At 35.1% G+C, this 17,160-nt stretch overlaps 1 protein-coding gene across 4 annotated transcripts in view; it reads left to right on the top strand.

Moving 5' to 3' along the window:
- LOC118733957 (armadillo segment polarity protein) overlaps positions 1-17,160 on the top strand; it is a 51,622-nt gene that overhangs the window by 17,663 nt on the left and 16,799 nt on the right. For 2 of the 4 annotated variants that reach the window (XM_036463608.1, XM_036463609.1), the window contains exons 3-6: positions 6,282-7,921; positions 8,125-8,325; positions 8,393-8,665; positions 10,130-10,223. In XM_036463608.1, the coding sequence (XP_036319501.1) occupies positions 6,282-7,921; positions 8,125-8,325; positions 8,393-8,665; positions 10,130-10,223 (2,208 nt within the window). The remainder of the gene's footprint in view (positions 1-6,281; positions 7,922-8,124; positions 8,326-8,392; positions 8,666-10,129; positions 10,224-17,160) is intronic. The other 2 variants (XM_036463611.1, XM_036463610.1) reach the window with 1 other exon arrangement.

Raw genomic sequence — 17,160 nt, 5'->3', positions numbered from 1 at the left:
GATCAATTCAAATAAAGCGCAAGTTTAAAATACATAGCTACGACTTATCGTTGATTTTTAATGTTTTTTTTTTTTTGATGAAGGCTCATGACGTTGCTCATTTTCTTCATTAAAAAAATCGTCGAACATACTTAGATGATATGGAAGAAAATTACCGACATCGTCAAAAATATGCCATACATCAACTGTAAATCACAGTTACTTTAAATTTGCACTTTATTAGACTAAAATTGAATGAGCTAAAAAACTGAAAAATATTAAGAGATAAAATTGAAATAGAAAGTTCGAAATTTTTACGAAAGTTTGTCGATTTTTTTTTAATGTTGTTCAAAGATTAAACTTATGTTTGTTAAGGAATAAACTATATTTTTATAAACAAATAATTCAAATTAAAATATAATAAAATAAAAAGTCAAATCTAGTCAATATGTGAGTGTCGTAAAGTTATGATATTTAAGAACATCTCTTTCTTAATTAACGATGACACTGTTTCTATATGAAGCTGATTTCGACATTTTGTTTTAATAAAATTTAGTATCGAAAATATTCTTTCAAAACTTGCCTAGGAATGTGATATAATGGTTCGTTCAAAACCTTTTTTCAAAACTTATAAAGGCAAAAACGAGAAGGCGAAGACAAAAAGAGAGTACAAAAATTTCCCGTAGTGAATTTTCAGATTTTTAAAACGGTATAGTAATTTAGTTTTTTAAATTTAAATAAAGCATGATGACCCCATGGAATAAACGAGTAGATAAAAAATATATAACGGTAAAACTGGCATATACATAAATATATGAAAGATTGCAATCAGGCGACGCCTCTAGCCATTTAAATTTTAGTCCAAAAAGTTCCTAGTTTAAAAATCAAACCAAAATGTTTTAATTCTAGTTTCTAGGTTTCATATATAGAAAATTTGCTTTAAAATCTTAACCAAAATAGAAAATGTTTGCACACAGCGAAATGTGCAGTTGATTCAAGCTCAACATATGAAAGCACATTTACATGCGTGGCTGTAGCTGAGTGTGCAAAGATGCTTGATTCAATTGGCTGCTACCAAGGCTGTCCGGGTTCAATCCCAACCAGACGCAGCATGAAATTTAAGATTTTTTATTTTTTATTCTTAATTAAATATGAAAATGTTTGGGTTTAAAATTTAAACCGAACTGTTTAAATTCTAAACCCAACATATGTGCTCTCTTTTTTTTAAACATGGAAGGTTTGTGTTTGAAACTGAATTTAGTTTGGTCATATATGTAGTCCAAAAAGTTTAAAATTAAAACCGAAATTTTTAACCGTGTAGCCGAGTTTGTGTTGTTTCTTTGCACGTATTTCGTCATTTAAGCGAGTGTTCTTTTGTAGCTCGGTTGCAAAAGAATGCACTTACTATAGAATACTAATTTCTAACCACAATGTTGGTGTTCATCTGGTTAAAAATTGTTTTTCTGTAGTGTATTTTATTGTTGTAAACTGAATAAAAAAATGCCAATGTAACCAGATAACTTGATAACTAGACTGGTGTAAACATCCACAATGTATTTTTAGAATAACAAAATATTTGAATATTTTTAATCGACTTCAAAAAAAGGAGGAGCTTATCAATTCGTCGGAATATGTTTTTTTATGTATGTTACCGCACCGCATGAGTGTTGAAGTCGGTTCTGTTTTTTGCTTAAAATTTATTTGCATTTTATAACATCAAAACTTTACATTTGCCCAAACAAATTGCGGTCACGGAAGACCATATGCAAGCAGTTGGCAGCAGTCGGCAGCAGTCGGCATAGAGAGCAGACACAAGTGGCTTAGAGGCATTTTACAGGTGTATTCTGCACGTTACCGAAGATTTTGTAGCCGGACAATTTTATTACCAACAAATTTTACCAGTTCTTGTCACCGCGATTCAAGGTACATTGGTAATGTAGTTTAAATATTCAGCAATTCAGCAATTCATCTATGAAGAATTATGGAAATTTTAGCGTCGCAGATTTCACGGGGCAATACTTTGTTAGCTTATGAGTTGGTAACAAAATTTACCGGTTACCAGAATGCGAAAAAGGTTTAAAAACTGACAGAAGCTTTGTTTACCGGTTACAAAAATTTTACTATTTATTTTTCATATGGATATCAAATGAAAGGTATTGTTGAGAACTTTGATCCGAAAATATTTTCGATCAGGGTTGCTTTCATGTAATACAAATTTTTATTTTGTTAATTTCAATCCGCTTTTTTTGTATGTGTAGGTACACACAGTACACATGTACGCTCAAGATATGTACTATTCATTCCATCGTATTTCTAAATAGGGTTGCCATATAAAATTTAAAAGTAGGATATTTACTTAAACTATAGATATGGAAATCCAAATTTTTTTTTATTTATTTCCAAAATATTTTTTTTAAAGCTATCCAAATGGCCAGTATTCGATATCCAAACCTTGAAAACTTTAAAAAGGATTAGTTTACTCCGATCAAGGCTCGGTCAACCTGGTACTTTGAATTATATATGCAAATAGTTATCAAAGTATAATGGAATATGCAGTGCAGACTTTACCTACATATAAAAAAAAATAAAAATTGTAATAGGCCGATGTCTGTACATTGTAGATATTAAAGAAAAATTAATATGGGGGTCTTTATTAGATCAACAAAAGCCTAATCAACATTTCTTAGAATTTTTGTCTGTTTATCTGTATTTTTTCTACGCGCATCATTCAAAAACGAATGCATGGATTTGAATGCAGTTTTCACCTAACTAACTTAAAATATAGAAAAAAATTAGAGAGTTTGAATTTTTCAAGTTAAGTAAATTGATAAGATAAAGCAAATATTGCAATATGGCTGTCAAAAGAAAGAGGTTTATTTATTTATTTATGTCTAATAAGGTTTAAGAAGGCTTACAGGCAAAAACGTTTTTGTGGAAGGATGCCAGCAGTTTGAAAATTTTAATTTAATTTAATTGATAAGATAAATTAAATATGTATTGCAATATGGGTATCAAACTAAGGAGGTTTAGGAAATTTTACTCTCGAAAATATTTATGAATAGGGTTGCCACCTGTTTGAAAAATTCTATTAAGTTGATAACATGAACGAAAATGAGGTTTAAGGAAGTTTACTTTCGAAAATATTTTTGAAATGGGTTGCCACCTATTTGAAAAATTAAATTCAGTGGCCTGTTCAAGAGCCTGCCTGAAACTGTACAAAAAAGCAAAATGCATGTATAGAATTGACAACAATAACCACGCTGTCAAGTATATATATCGACAAATCAGCTGCACTTGATAGCAGTAACTTGAATAAGGGGTGTGAATAGCTCAGTGGTTAACGCTTCTGGTTTTGAACATCGATGACGCGGGTTCGATCCCTGCTGAAGTCTAGAAAAAAAAGAAGTTTGATGAGGGGATGTGGTGATCTCCGAAATAGCTGCTATAACTTCTACCGCTTAGACTATTGCTTTTTCCATTTTTCCTGATAAAATAATCGTGGTACAAAGCTCAATAAAAATATTAAAATTAAATCCAGTTGAATTGAAAAGATAAGCTAAATATTGCAATATGAGCAGGGCCGGATTCAGAATGTGGGAGCCCGGGGTTTTTTAAGTTAATAATACATACAATTAATTGGAAAAATAATTATATTTTCATTTTAACAGTGTCGTTTATCATTGACTTCTAACCACATGTTTTCTTTTGAAATTCTCGCCTGAATTGCTTTGTACTTGCCGCTCATGTTGCATGTAGTATTAAACGACTGACCATGGCAGTCTCGTATATTTAAAGAGACAATTCGTAAGACAATTTTTTTTTTTGATCCGGCTTATTATTTCAGACGGTACTTTCTCACCCCTCAAAGTAAGGTATTATTTCCTCGCAGGTTGTTGAGGTTTACACAGCATTACAAAGAAAAAAGTTTATGCATATTAAACAAAACATATATATCCCTATGTTATTCGACATGCTGAATGCGAATCCGAGGTCCGTTAGTCTCGTATCACGTCAGGTTCGTGGTTAGTTGAAGGTCGAGTAGGGAAAAATTCATTGGATATACCTGAAAATTCATATATATATGGGGTTTTAGATTCACTGAACCCGAGTCCGATGTCCGTTAACCTCCATAATGTCAGCTTCGAGGTCATTTGAATATGGGGGTCCCTTGATACCTCAAGGTCATCTAGAGGTCATGCCAAGGTCATCCCAAGGTCAAAGTAAGATGAATTTTATTGAATATTCAGGTGACCACGAGCCTGGAGTGATGGTGCTGACAAATCTTAGTACCTAACGATCTTTTCTGTAATCTTAGAATTTTTTTTTTTTTGTTCTGTCGTCATCACATGTGGGGGCCTTCTAAATGTGGAGGCCCTGGGCCACCGCGGCCCCGTCGGCCCTGCCCTTAATCCGGCGCCGAATATGGGTATCAAAAAAAAGTACATTGAGAAATCATTGATGTAGAAATCTTTGATTTAGAAATATTTGCAACTAGGAAATACACAGCGTGCTTCGCAGCGCATTCAAGGTACCGTTCTTTTGTTACTCCCCTCACACCATCTAAAACTATTCGTTAATGCTTTCTTTGTAAAGTAGGCATCGAAGTACGCCGGGTATTTGCTAGTTATGAAATAAAAATCCCTAATTTAAATATTCAATGAGCTTTTTCATATAGTTAAACAGTTTTATAAAGTATAAAATTCAATACTTTAAATGATGCGAACTGTTTTTATTGTGGATTAATTTCCCCTCTTTTTATTTAGCTCACTCCATACTCTCAACGGGATGTCCTTTTTAATGTTCTGATTTTCTGTTATTTGTTGCATGTAGCACTGAATTTGAAGAATGTCTGCCTGTACCATTACGGTCTCCCTTCAAGTGTCTGGAACAGCAGACCAATATGTCTGAAAACATCAATATCATCAAACACTTTTTGTTCACAAATGAGTTTGCATCAGCAAAATTGTTCTTTTGATAGAAATCAAACATGGTTATATGAATAATATTTACGAACAAGTGTTTGAATGCAACCACAAGGCCTTGGTTATTAAAGCACCATCATCGCCGGCATCATCGCAGTCATCTTCATCGTGTTTATTGTTATGGGCTGTTCGTTTTTAAGCGATATAAGTACATACATATGTATGTTTATAACTTTAAATACTCAGCACCGCATTGACAAAATTTATGTTCTACTTTGCTGAATAATTTTTTCTTCATTCATTTTCTTGCTGCAACCCTAAGTTTGGTTACAGCCCACTATGGTTACTCACCAGCCGTTGCATACTAGCAGGGAGTTGCAGTTGCCAGACCTTTTGTCAACGTAATGTAACTGTTGTCATTCTAACAAAGTGTGACGGCTTGACTGACACAACACTCGCACAAACCTGACCAATGTATTAATGAGTGCTATGTTATTTCCTTATTTTTATTCATTTTTTTCTGCTCTGTCAACATACATATGTATATTTTACCGTTGTTTGCAGTTTTTCTGCTTTGTAATCTTGAGTTCTTGCCACTGCTTTGTAATGTTTTCATGTCAATGTTGGTTTTGTCCTTTTCGTTGTTATTTTCTGACAATGTGTCGTAATATCCAGCCAACAAGACCTTCTGGCGATTTATGTTACTTTAAAATGATGCTCTCATTTGCACAATGCGTTTAAGTAAGGTGTGACTTGAAAAAATGTCATTGACTTTATTTCCGCCCACGTGCTTCTACTTTGTTTGTTTAAAATTGAATATGCGAGGAAGCACTGATCAATACAGAAATGATAAAGTCAAGGGACAGGATGGTTGTTGGAGTTAGTTCAGAAGGCTAGATATTGGTGTAAGCGCACTTTCTTCTCGAACCTATCCGGAAAAAGCTTTTTTTGTTCAATCATATCAGATTAATAGTTGTTTTATAATGTGAAGCAGCTCCGATGTTCTTCTCTCAACTCATATTTGCAACTCCTCACGAAGGCATTACAGGCATGTTGGTATCCAGTTTTATAGCCCATTAAATTGTATTGTTCTACGTAAGCGGAACCTCTCATATCTGGCCAAATACTGCCACTCCAGCACCCAAGCATGCTAAACTTGCAATATATATTTTCAGTTTTAAAAAGATGGAAGAAATTTTAAATAAGTAACATTAACTTTATTTATATTTAGGGAGCTCACAAGGTGTCGTAAGTGTGGTATTGTAAAGTTTACGATATACAACAATTCGACAATATACAACACCTTGTGCACTCCCGAATTGTCTTAATAATAAATTAATAATGTAGTAATAAACATATAATATTTTAAATTTTCAACAGTGTCGCATAACAATCAATATAATCCGCCAGACCTTCCACCAATGGTCTCATCCAAGGAGCAGACGTTAATGTGGCAGCAAAATTCGTATCTCGGCGATTCTGGTATTCATTCCGGTGCGGTCACACAAGTGCCGTCGTTGTCGGGCAAGGAGGATGAGGAAATGGAGGGCGATCCACTTATGTTCGATTTGGATACTGGATTTCCACAGAACTTTACCCAAGACCAAGTGGATGATATGAATCAACAATTGAGTCAAACTCGCTCACAACGCGTGCGCGCCGCAATGTTCCCCGAAACATTGGAGGAGGGAATCGAAATACCATCAACTCAATTCGATCCCCAGCAGCCAACTGCTGTGCAGCGTTTATCAGAACCATCACAAATGTTAAAACATGCTGTAGTAAATCTTATCAACTACCAAGATGATGCTGAATTGGCCACACGTGCCATACCCGAATTGATTAAGTTGTTGAACGATGAAGATCAAGTGGTTGTTTCACAAGCCGCCATGATGGTTCATCAGCTGTCAAAGAAGGAGGCTTCTCGCCACGCTATTATGAATAGTCCCCAGATGGTGGCCGCTCTTGTTCGCGCAATTTCCAATAGCAACGACTTAGAGAGCACCAAGGCTGCAGTTGGTACTCTACACAATTTGTCACATCATCGTCAGGGCCTATTGGCCATTTTCAAAAGTGGTGGCATTCCAGCTTTGGTGAAGTTACTCTCTTCACCCGTCGAGAGTGTTTTATTTTACGCCATTACCACATTGCATAATTTGTTGTTACATCAAGATGGTTCGAAAATGGCTGTACGCTTGGCTGGTGGCCTCCAAAAGATGGTCACTTTGTTGCAACGCAATAACGTAAAATTTCTAGCCATTGTTACGGATTGTTTGCAGATTTTAGCCTATGGCAATCAGGAGAGTAAACTAATAATACTGGCTTCGGGTGGTCCAAATGAATTGGTACGAATAATGCGTTCGTACGACTATGAGAAGTTGCTCTGGACTACTTCGCGTGTGCTGAAGGTACTTTCGGTATGCTCCAGCAATAAGCCAGCCATTGTAGATGCTGGCGGTATGCAAGCTTTGGCTATGCACTTGGCAAATCCGTCACCACGTTTGGTGCAAAATTGTTTGTGGACATTGCGAAATCTTTCAGACGCCGCTACAAAGGTTGACGGTCTCGAACCACTGTTGCAATCCTTGGTTCAGGTATTGGCTTCAACAGACGTTAACGTTGTCACTTGTGCCGCTGGCATTCTATCGAATTTAACTTGCAACAACCAACGCAATAAAGCTACTGTTTGTCAAGTAGGTGGCGTTGACGCTCTTGTACGCACCATCATAAATGCCGGTGATCGCGAAGAGATCACCGAGCCAGCTGTGTGCGCATTACGCCACTTGACTTCACGTCACGTTGACTCGGAATCTGCACAGAATGCTGTGCGCCTTAACTATGGGTTATCGGTGATCGTGAAGCTTTTGCATCCACCTTCACGTTGGCCGCTCATCAAAGCCGTTATTGGTTTGATACGTAATTTGGCATTGTGCTCGGCCAATCATGCACCGCTACGCGAGCACGGTGCCATACACAATTTAGTGCGTTTACTAATGCGCGCATTCCAAGACACTGAACGCGTAAGTATTCGAGCACACGATTGTAATAAGTAAAAGCATAAACAGACGGCAGCGTTGATCCCGATCAACTCGGGAATTAACTGCAGTTGATCCGGATTAAGACCGAGTTAATCGGGATCAACGCTGCCGTCTGTTTAAGCTTTAAAATACATACAAAATATCCTACATATATTCCTAACGGAAATTTATTTTTCTAACAACAGCAACGTTCGTCAGTTGCCACAACTGGCTCTCAACAACCATCTGCTTACGCCGATGGCGTTCGCATGGAGGAGATCGTCGAAGGCACTGTGGGTGCTCTACACATATTAGCACGTGAATCGCATAATCGCGCCCTGATTCGCCAACAATCAGTTATACCAATATTTGTGCGCCTACTTTTTAACGAAATCGAAAATATACAGGTTTGAGTTCTTTGTTAAACTTAAAGTTGATGCCACAATATTATTCAAAATATTTTTTGTTTTCCAGCGCGTTGCCGCCGGTGTACTTTGTGAGTTAGCTGCCGATAAAGAGGGCGCCGAAATGATCGAGCAAGAGGGTGCCACTGGTCCGCTCACTGATCTATTACACTCTCGCAATGAAGGCGTTGCTACATATGCAGCAGCTGTACTATTCCGCATGAGCGAGGACAAGCCGCAAGATTACAAAAAACGTCTTTCTATTGAATTGACCAATTCATTGCTGCGAGAAGACAACAACATGTGGGGCAATGCCGATTTAGGCTTGGGTCCGGATCTACAGGTGAGTAATATTTAGTGTACAGATAAAGCATTGTCCTTTTATCCACTCTGAGTTAAGCTTGTACATATACTACAACATCTAAACCCTAAGCTATTGTAGCGGAAACTAGACGCTTATATATATCTCTAAAAAACTCGAAAAAGTAAACTACGAATTGGGTTGCTCAAAACTTGCTGTATGCCTATTTTTGCATATGATTGGGTCTATTTACTAGTGTACATACATATAAATGCATCATACCTAAACCCGAAACTTTTGTTTGATTTCAAAAAATATTTGTATTTATTTTTATTTAATTAGAAAGGCACTAGCTGTAAATGTAATAAAAGAATATAGGCGTTAGTGCTTGAGAGCTATCTATTTTTCATTAACATTTTTATTTTATATTTATAAGTTTTACTATAGATAAAATTCTAAAACAAAAATCTAAAGAGAGGAAATGGCCGGGTATTTTAACAGGTTCACTCACGCTCAGCATACAAACGGAAATCGCGCAAGTTTGTCCGAAATTTAAAAAGGATAACAATGGAGGAATTATTTTAACGAAAGAGTTGTCGCCGCCTGAGCGTAATGTCATCCGGTGCAAAGAAACTATTATTTATTGAATTATTCATTTGTAAAGGTCAAGCGTTGTTTTCTAAAGCTCTATAGCTTCAATAACTATTTCGTATAATTAATATTTCTTTCTATTCTTATAAAATAATTTTAAATTAAGTTCATTGTTAATTGCAAAACAAAACCCTTTTATATATGGTGGACAAAAGGCTTCAGTCACGCTTGAATACTGCTCCTAGTTTGCTGGTTATCTAGGTATAAATCTTAACTAAACAAACTTTTACATTGCTTATCCTAGTCCTCAATCGGTATTAATGTTTAATATTTCGTTAATTCGGCCTTGGAATGAATCGAAAGTTATATAATGTTATGATTTAAAAAATCAGGACGAACGAATTGTGTCCTTCACTGTATTACCCCATGAATGGCGTCTGTGAGCCTGCTAAAAAAATCACAAACTAATTTTGTCGACTTAGAGTAGTTATTTGTTGGCTTTTCAGTTATAATTTAGTTATATTTTGTATACACGTTTTGTTTTACATAATTTTGTCAATTAACTTATATATTCTGTTTTTATTTTTATTCTTTTTTGCATTTATGTACTTCGTTTGTAACACAATCACATAAACAACTGTTCACTTTAAATATCACAACACCGTTGAATTTATGAATTGATAAAACACCGAAATTTGTGCTAAACGTTGAACATTGAAACTACTTGCATTATCACCATCACGAAATCACAACGGCTACTGCTGCTACAAATAAAAAATATTAAAAAAAACGTCCCAATACCACAAAATAACACCATTCAAAATCCCTGCCCAACTCCACTACCTATCCAACTGCACATCCTTGGATTTCATTTGTATCCTAACAACTTTTTGCAATTCTCGCAATGTTACACAGGATATGCTTGGACCCGAACAAGCATATGAGGGTTTATATGGGCAAGGCCCGCCGAGTGTACACAGCTCACATGGAGGTCGAGCATTCCAACAAGGTATGTATGATGAGTTTCCAGTCCCTTGCGTCAGTTAAAAAATTACAAGTTGCAAGATTTTGTGTTCCAATGCGGTTTTCATAAATATGTCAAATCGTTACGATAGCATGATGCGTTTGCTCGAGATACTAAAACCAAAAGCAATCAGCTCAAAAAACATTAAAAACTCGAAAGCAGCGTGATTGAGCATCGCCGAATTTGAGTGCTGCAATCACAAATACGATTATGGAAAACTAATCAATAAAAATATTTTTTTATACATATTTTCTGCCATTCACATACATATCCCTTCACCGCCAGTTAAAAAAAAAGTTAAATCCCCTGTTGGCTTATCCGATTTTATTACATGTTATATAGTAATACAAAATCATTCTATAGATATACATTTGCTTTGTGTTTTTATTATATACAAATAACTATAAGAAATAATACCTTATTTCACCACCCAATAATTAACAGTGGCTTACTATCTACGGGCAAAGCACAATAGCATTCGAGTAATAATGCACCCCACCACCATAGCTAAACCTAAACATATACTAATCTACCTCGAAAATACCCAAAATTTATTCAGTCAACCTGTAGAAAGTGAAGTGAAATATAACGTTTTAAAAACAAAGTTTATTTTTATTTAAACCCGTTGTGAATTAATGTTTCTCTCTGAAGGATTTTTTCTAATTTTGAAATCCAAAAACAAACTATACTAATCAGCGAAATTTAAAGTTAATATTAATATAACCGATGTCTGTGGCGAAATCTTATTTCAATGAAAATAACACTGTGCAACAGCATTTTTTGGCGCGCAATAATTCCAACGCAGGATGAAAGACCTAGACCCACATAATAAAACCGCAAAATCGTTTTGCATTCTTTGGTAAAATTTCCTTGCTATGGCCAATTTAAAATTGCAATATTTTGCCAAAGTGTGTTTGGAATAAATGAAAAAATAAAATAAAATACATATCGGAGAGAAATATGTTGTTTCGGGACATATAGTAAAATTTTACGAGGAATAATTTTGTAGAATGTTTAAACCCGTTATCTATCTCCCTCACAAAAGGGTCGTTTTGGCCCTTTTTTTTTAGATAGTTCGATTAAAATGGCATTTTGAAGGTCGCTAGGGGGCAAAATCTACTAAACAATTATCTGCCATAAAATGTCACTAGGAGTCCTCTCAGACAAAATCTTGTACAAAAAATCTGCAAGTCCACAGAAAATAAAAAATCATATATCCCCTTGAAATATGGGCAACCCTCAATTAGTTCGAACTTTCGCATGACTCGACAGTTTTTATTCGGACACATAGGCCCTTATTATGAGTTGCATTTAATGATTTTCGTTGAGTATCGAATTTTCTGTCGAACAGAATTTGGCTTACGTTGTATTTTTTGCCGGCTAGACACTAATTTTAAAAAATGTTTATTAATTTCATGCAGTTCTAACGTCGTGAATACTAAACACAAGTTCGAAAGCCTGGTTTTACTTATGAAAGAAAATCCCAATACTCAGTTGGCGCGATCTCTGAGAACAAAATCATAGAGCTGTTTATAGTTTAATATATTTTAAATAGATTTGGATCACAAAATTTCTTGTATGTCAAAATACATTCGAAAGACTACACTAAAACTCTCTTAAACGTTTTCTGCTCCTGCGCAGTTTTCTAAGTTCTCATCCTCTGACGAATTGTTGAACCAGAACTCCGTTGTACTAATTTTTACCACTTTTATAAACTCGCTTTCTTATTTCATTTTAATTTGTACAAATTTACATATGTACATATGTATAAGCACTCTATTTAGTTTGCTCGATTTGTAAACAAAGCTTCTCAGAGGTGAAAAATATGCTATTGTGAACAGCCTAAACGAGCGAGATTCACAATAGCGCTATTCTTCAGTGAATGAGCGCCATAATACCAAATGAAAGCTCGTTCTATCAGCACTTTCGACAACAGCCGAAGATCGAATGCAACTCATAATAGGGGCCATAATTTTCGCTGGTTTAATAACCTAGATCAGCAGTGGAATTCTGACAATCGCTACGCTAAATTATCGTCGCCAAAATTCTCTAAACGATTTGCAGTGGGTCCTGAAAGTATGCTACATGCAAAAGTAACAGATACAGTGTGTAATCACACAAGTCTGGCAATATGGGGTTCATGTAATTAGATGTTGCATGTCATTAGGCGCGCTTGCTATTCTTTTGGAGATTTTTGGAGATAAAAATTTGCGATAGCGAATGTTGGAATCCGGCTGCAGGTTACATATTTTGTGTAGATTATGTAAACTCAAAAAAGTTTTCACCGTACGTATTTTCTAGCCAAATTTGCATAAAATTTCGAAATAAAATTTCACAAATAAAAGTGTGACTCCTGTTATTTTTTTATTTTTTACGTTGCAAAATTTGGAGCGTTGATTGCTCTCTTTTGAGTTTATAATGAACTGGTAGTATTGGGAGAGGAAAATCGAATGCAAAAGAAGTATTTGCTTGCAATAGAAAGGAAGTTATTAAGAGTCAAAGTGGCGTGACTCCTTTTTTGAAATTCTGATACTCGTGGCTGTTACAGTTACTGTGGCTGGTGCGTATCTAAAACTGTTATTGGACACTATACAGTTCTGGGGCATAAAGGGAATCAATCTAAACGTGGCATGCCTATGTGCTCCCATTAAAAGATAGTTAATAAAACAACTTATTTAACAGGTTACGATGCGTGCACCAATATAAAAATGCATATTTTTATTAGCACATCGTCTGCAATTGGAAAATTTAGCAAATTACGTGTGTGCTCTATTGTACAATATACTATTGGACTATGATCCTCGTGCACCACTTTTTTATTTGTTCATTAAAAAGTTACAGATCGAAATAAATAAGATAAACAAAAAAAAACCAATATACATATATAAGGGAACGTACCCGTACTACGTGACCCAGTTTTTCCAATGTTTAACCTCCCCCTCCCCTTCCCCCCTCGGTGACCACGCGTAGTATATTCCAAGACCCCTCCCCTTGTCTTTATTAATATGGCGCTTGCTGCGTGACGGCAAGAGTGCATGCCTACCTTCATTTAATTACAAGTGGAAAAATTATTATCAAGATAAAACTTATGTCAAAACTTAATTTTTAGAAACAAAAGTCCTGCGAGTTTAAAAAGCGTCAAACGCAAGATTTCCTTAGAGGATACTGACTACGTGATAAAAACCTAAGCCCCCCGCCCCTCACTGTGACCAAGCGTGGTATTTTGAAGATCCCCCTCTCCCCCCTGAACGGGTCACGTAGTATGGGTACGTTCCCTAATACCCAAAGGCATTTTTTATCCAAGCCATCAGATCTGCATCGATTTTCGAAAATGAGGTGTCAAATGAAAGAGCTTGGGCTGTAAATGCTAGGAATTACAGTTGATGTTTGGCAATTTATGTTCGGACAATTTTTTTTTATATGAAAAAAAAAATGCGGAGCACCGTCAACCAAAAAAATTTCCAAAAATCAACGGTAAGTCCTAGATACTTAACCTTTGTTATACTTAATTTTGATCTGCTACAAAGCTGAATACCAAAATTTTATCTTAAGTTGCTAATCAAGAAGTAAGAAATTTTGAGCGAACTTTGCAGAATTTTCATAATTTTTGCACAAAGTCTGAAATTCGGATTTATATCGTGTTTGCTAGCTATACTTCCATAAATAAATAAAATTATAGTTTAAAAAACTAAAACCTCGCTATTATAATTTCTATTCGTACTGTCCTCAGGTATTTAACTTGAGAATAGAAATCGCTGCATCTTTTAGGCGCATCAATATTACATTGTTACATCCCGAGCTAATAAAAGGGAGGTAAAAATAATAAACATTAAATAAACTAAAGAAAAATAGCCAAAACTTACTCAGGGCTATCACGGAATCCATCGTAGAAAATCTACGAATTCGAATGCCTGCTACGAATACGAAAAAATTGCTATCACGGAATCCGAATGAACTCGAAAATATCTTTGCCAGCTTCGAGCGCTGATTCGAAATCAGCTAGTTCAAAGGAAACAATCGACATTTATGTATGCGCTTTTGCTCACGCAGCCCCAGCAGTCGCGATGGCCGAGCGAGCAAAGCAGTAAACCGCCAATTGAGAGATCCGAGTTCGAGTCCGAGTCGTCGAGAAGCGGAGCTTTTTTCTTTCTTTTTTTTACTTAATTTTTGTTTCTTTTATTTAATATTTTTTTTTAAGCTAAGATTTTTTTCTTTTAAAGAGAAAAATATTATTTTTTTAATTAATTTTTATGATCTTAAAGTACTTAGGTTTCTTGCCTAATGAATTGTTGTTGAATTATTTCCTCGCTTCATAAAAAAAATATTCATTCATTAAATAGCGTCTAGCAGATGAAAGTATGTAGCTTCGATTTTCGTGAATTCTGCGAAAGTGCTACTACAGAATCCGAATGGCTACGAACGTAAATTCGAGTTTTAAAATCACTCAATGTTAAAAATAATGCAAAAACGCTGCATTATTGATAATAATACATATTTATTATACTCCAAGTTTGTTAGTTTGATATAACTCCACTTATTTGTGTAAACGTAGACGTCAAATACCAATGTCATACATACATACATATGTACTTATTGATGGCTGAGTAGAAGATCGACCTATCTCGGCAGACAGCTCAAAAACGCCCTATCTCAGAAAACTTTTCAAGAACGCCCTACTTAAGAATTTCAGAAATTAATAACGCCCTCAGCTTATTTTCGTTTGATATAGGGCGTTTATGAACCGATTTCTGAGACAGGGCGTTATTCAACCAAATTCGAGATAGGGTGTTTTTCACTAAAATTCTGAAATAGGGCGTTCTTGAAAAGTTTTCTGAGATAGGGAGTTTTTGAACTGGCTGCCGAGATATGTAGGCCGATCTTCCACTCAGCCATCGATATGTACATAGTATGTATGTATACGGACTAAAATTACACCCACTTTCCATTTCAAAAAAAAAAAACCGTAAGAAACGTTAAAAACGTATGGTGTGTTGTTTTAAAACTTTGCACCACTTTGGATTTTGTATTCAAGCAGTTGAAGGGACGTATACTAAAAATTTCAGACATGTGCTCACGATTTAAGAAAAAAAAAATCACAAAAAAATTCGAAGTTTGAGAGAATTGTCCATATGCAAAAAAAATGTAATGCTTTATTTTATACAAAGTGGCTCTTCCATTTGAAATGAGGTAGCAAATACTTGTAACAAAAAATATTTTAACTTATTCTAATTAAAAAACAATACAGATTTAGAGGAAAAAAGAACAGGATGCAATTCTTGCAGAAATTTGTTGGTGGAGTAAGCACTTGTTTGAGGATCGTGATCATGTGGAATTTCAAGATGACGCAGTAGAGCCAGCATTGAAATCACACGTGGACATCATGCGTGACTCAGATTGTGATAACACCGTTGATTCCGATGCTGATTTTACACTTCCCGAAGCATCACTCCCGAAAAGAGCAAGAGTTATATATATAAACGAAATTTGAAATAAAGCATTAAAAGTTGGTGCATATTTTTATTTTGTGTGGACTTACAGATTCTTTATACAACGATTTTGTCTGAGAGGACCCATACTGAAATTTTACGGTAAATAATTTTCTAGATTTTAATCCTCTAGCGACCTTCAAAATGCCATTTTATTCGGGCTTTCTAAAAGAGGGCCAAAACGACCCTTTTGTGAGGGAGATAACGGGTTAAAATGTTCTACAAAATTATTCGTAAAATTTTACTTTGTGTTCCGAAACAACATACCCCAGAAGAACCAATACTAGGTATTTGATGTTATTTCCCAATAATTGTATTCATTAACTCTACCAAAAGAATATAAAAAACTTTATAAATATGCATTAGTTTATAACAAGATAATTTAATTGTACCATTATGTTGAAAGTTTCGTCGAAAATATTTATATGTACAAATAAACAAGTTTTAGGTTATTAGTTATTTTAACAAAAGTTTTAAAGATAATTTCATTTGTTGATATTGGATTATACTTCTATTGCACAATTTTATTTGTTTTACGCTTTGCGGCATATATTTTACCAAAATTTTGTATTATTTCCTCCTATTTGGGAAGCTTGGTTTATTTAAGTTTTCACGCGTTATCATTCTGTTTGGATAAATAATAATCTTGTTGAGAAGTAGATCTTACAAATCCCCAGTAGTATTAAAGCCCATATTTGGAGCTAGTTACTCTGAAAAAAGGTATTTTGTTCCTTGAATAACGATTTTGTTGTTCCGACGGTACTAATGGCAACGTTTTACCGCTAGAATATCCAACTATCTCCGGTCGAAATGCCCGAAAAATTTGCCTAGTTAATGCGCAAAGAATTTTTCTACTTCTGAATATTCATTTTTCCCCCTTTTTACTTTAAATCAGAGATTCCTTTCGCCACAAGCAGGTTTGCCATGGAAGCCGAATGACTCTCCAATGTTTATGATGATCATCTGGATCAACTGTATAGAAGTTTTTTTTTCATCACTGAAAATAGCGTTTTTGAAAAAAATTTGTAATTTTTGTAAAATACTAAAAATGCATTTCGTGCCATAAAGTGTAACGATTTATTTCTTTACGCTAAGTACCAAAACTGTGTTTATTATTTATTGTGAACTTTTACATGTGACAGAGAGATTCAATTACATTTCAATTTTTACGCTAAATCTTGCACCATTTTTTTGGGGTTGCGTAGGGCCACCAAGCTTATTATTTCCATAGTCGTCGGGATTTTAAAAAGGAACTTCTTATTATATTCTGTTGTCCGATTACTTCAGCAACTAATTAACTACTTTTCATGCCACAAAAATTCATTCCTGTTATATTTCCGGGCTATTCTTCAGATAGTTCAATGCCACGGAATATTATAGGCCATAATATCTTCTCTTCTTTTTTGGCGCTGTAACCGCCTAAGCGATTTTGGCCG

This window comes from Rhagoletis pomonella, unplaced genomic scaffold (genome assembly GCF_013731165.1).
Source record: "Rhagoletis pomonella isolate Grant_MI unplaced genomic scaffold, Rhpom_1.0 Rhpom_scaffold_00002, whole genome shotgun sequence".
NCBI lineage: Eukaryota > Metazoa > Arthropoda > Insecta > Diptera > Tephritidae > Rhagoletis > Rhagoletis pomonella.
Note: the sequence above shows the minus strand (reverse complement) of the source record. Positions and strands in the feature narration are given on the sequence as shown.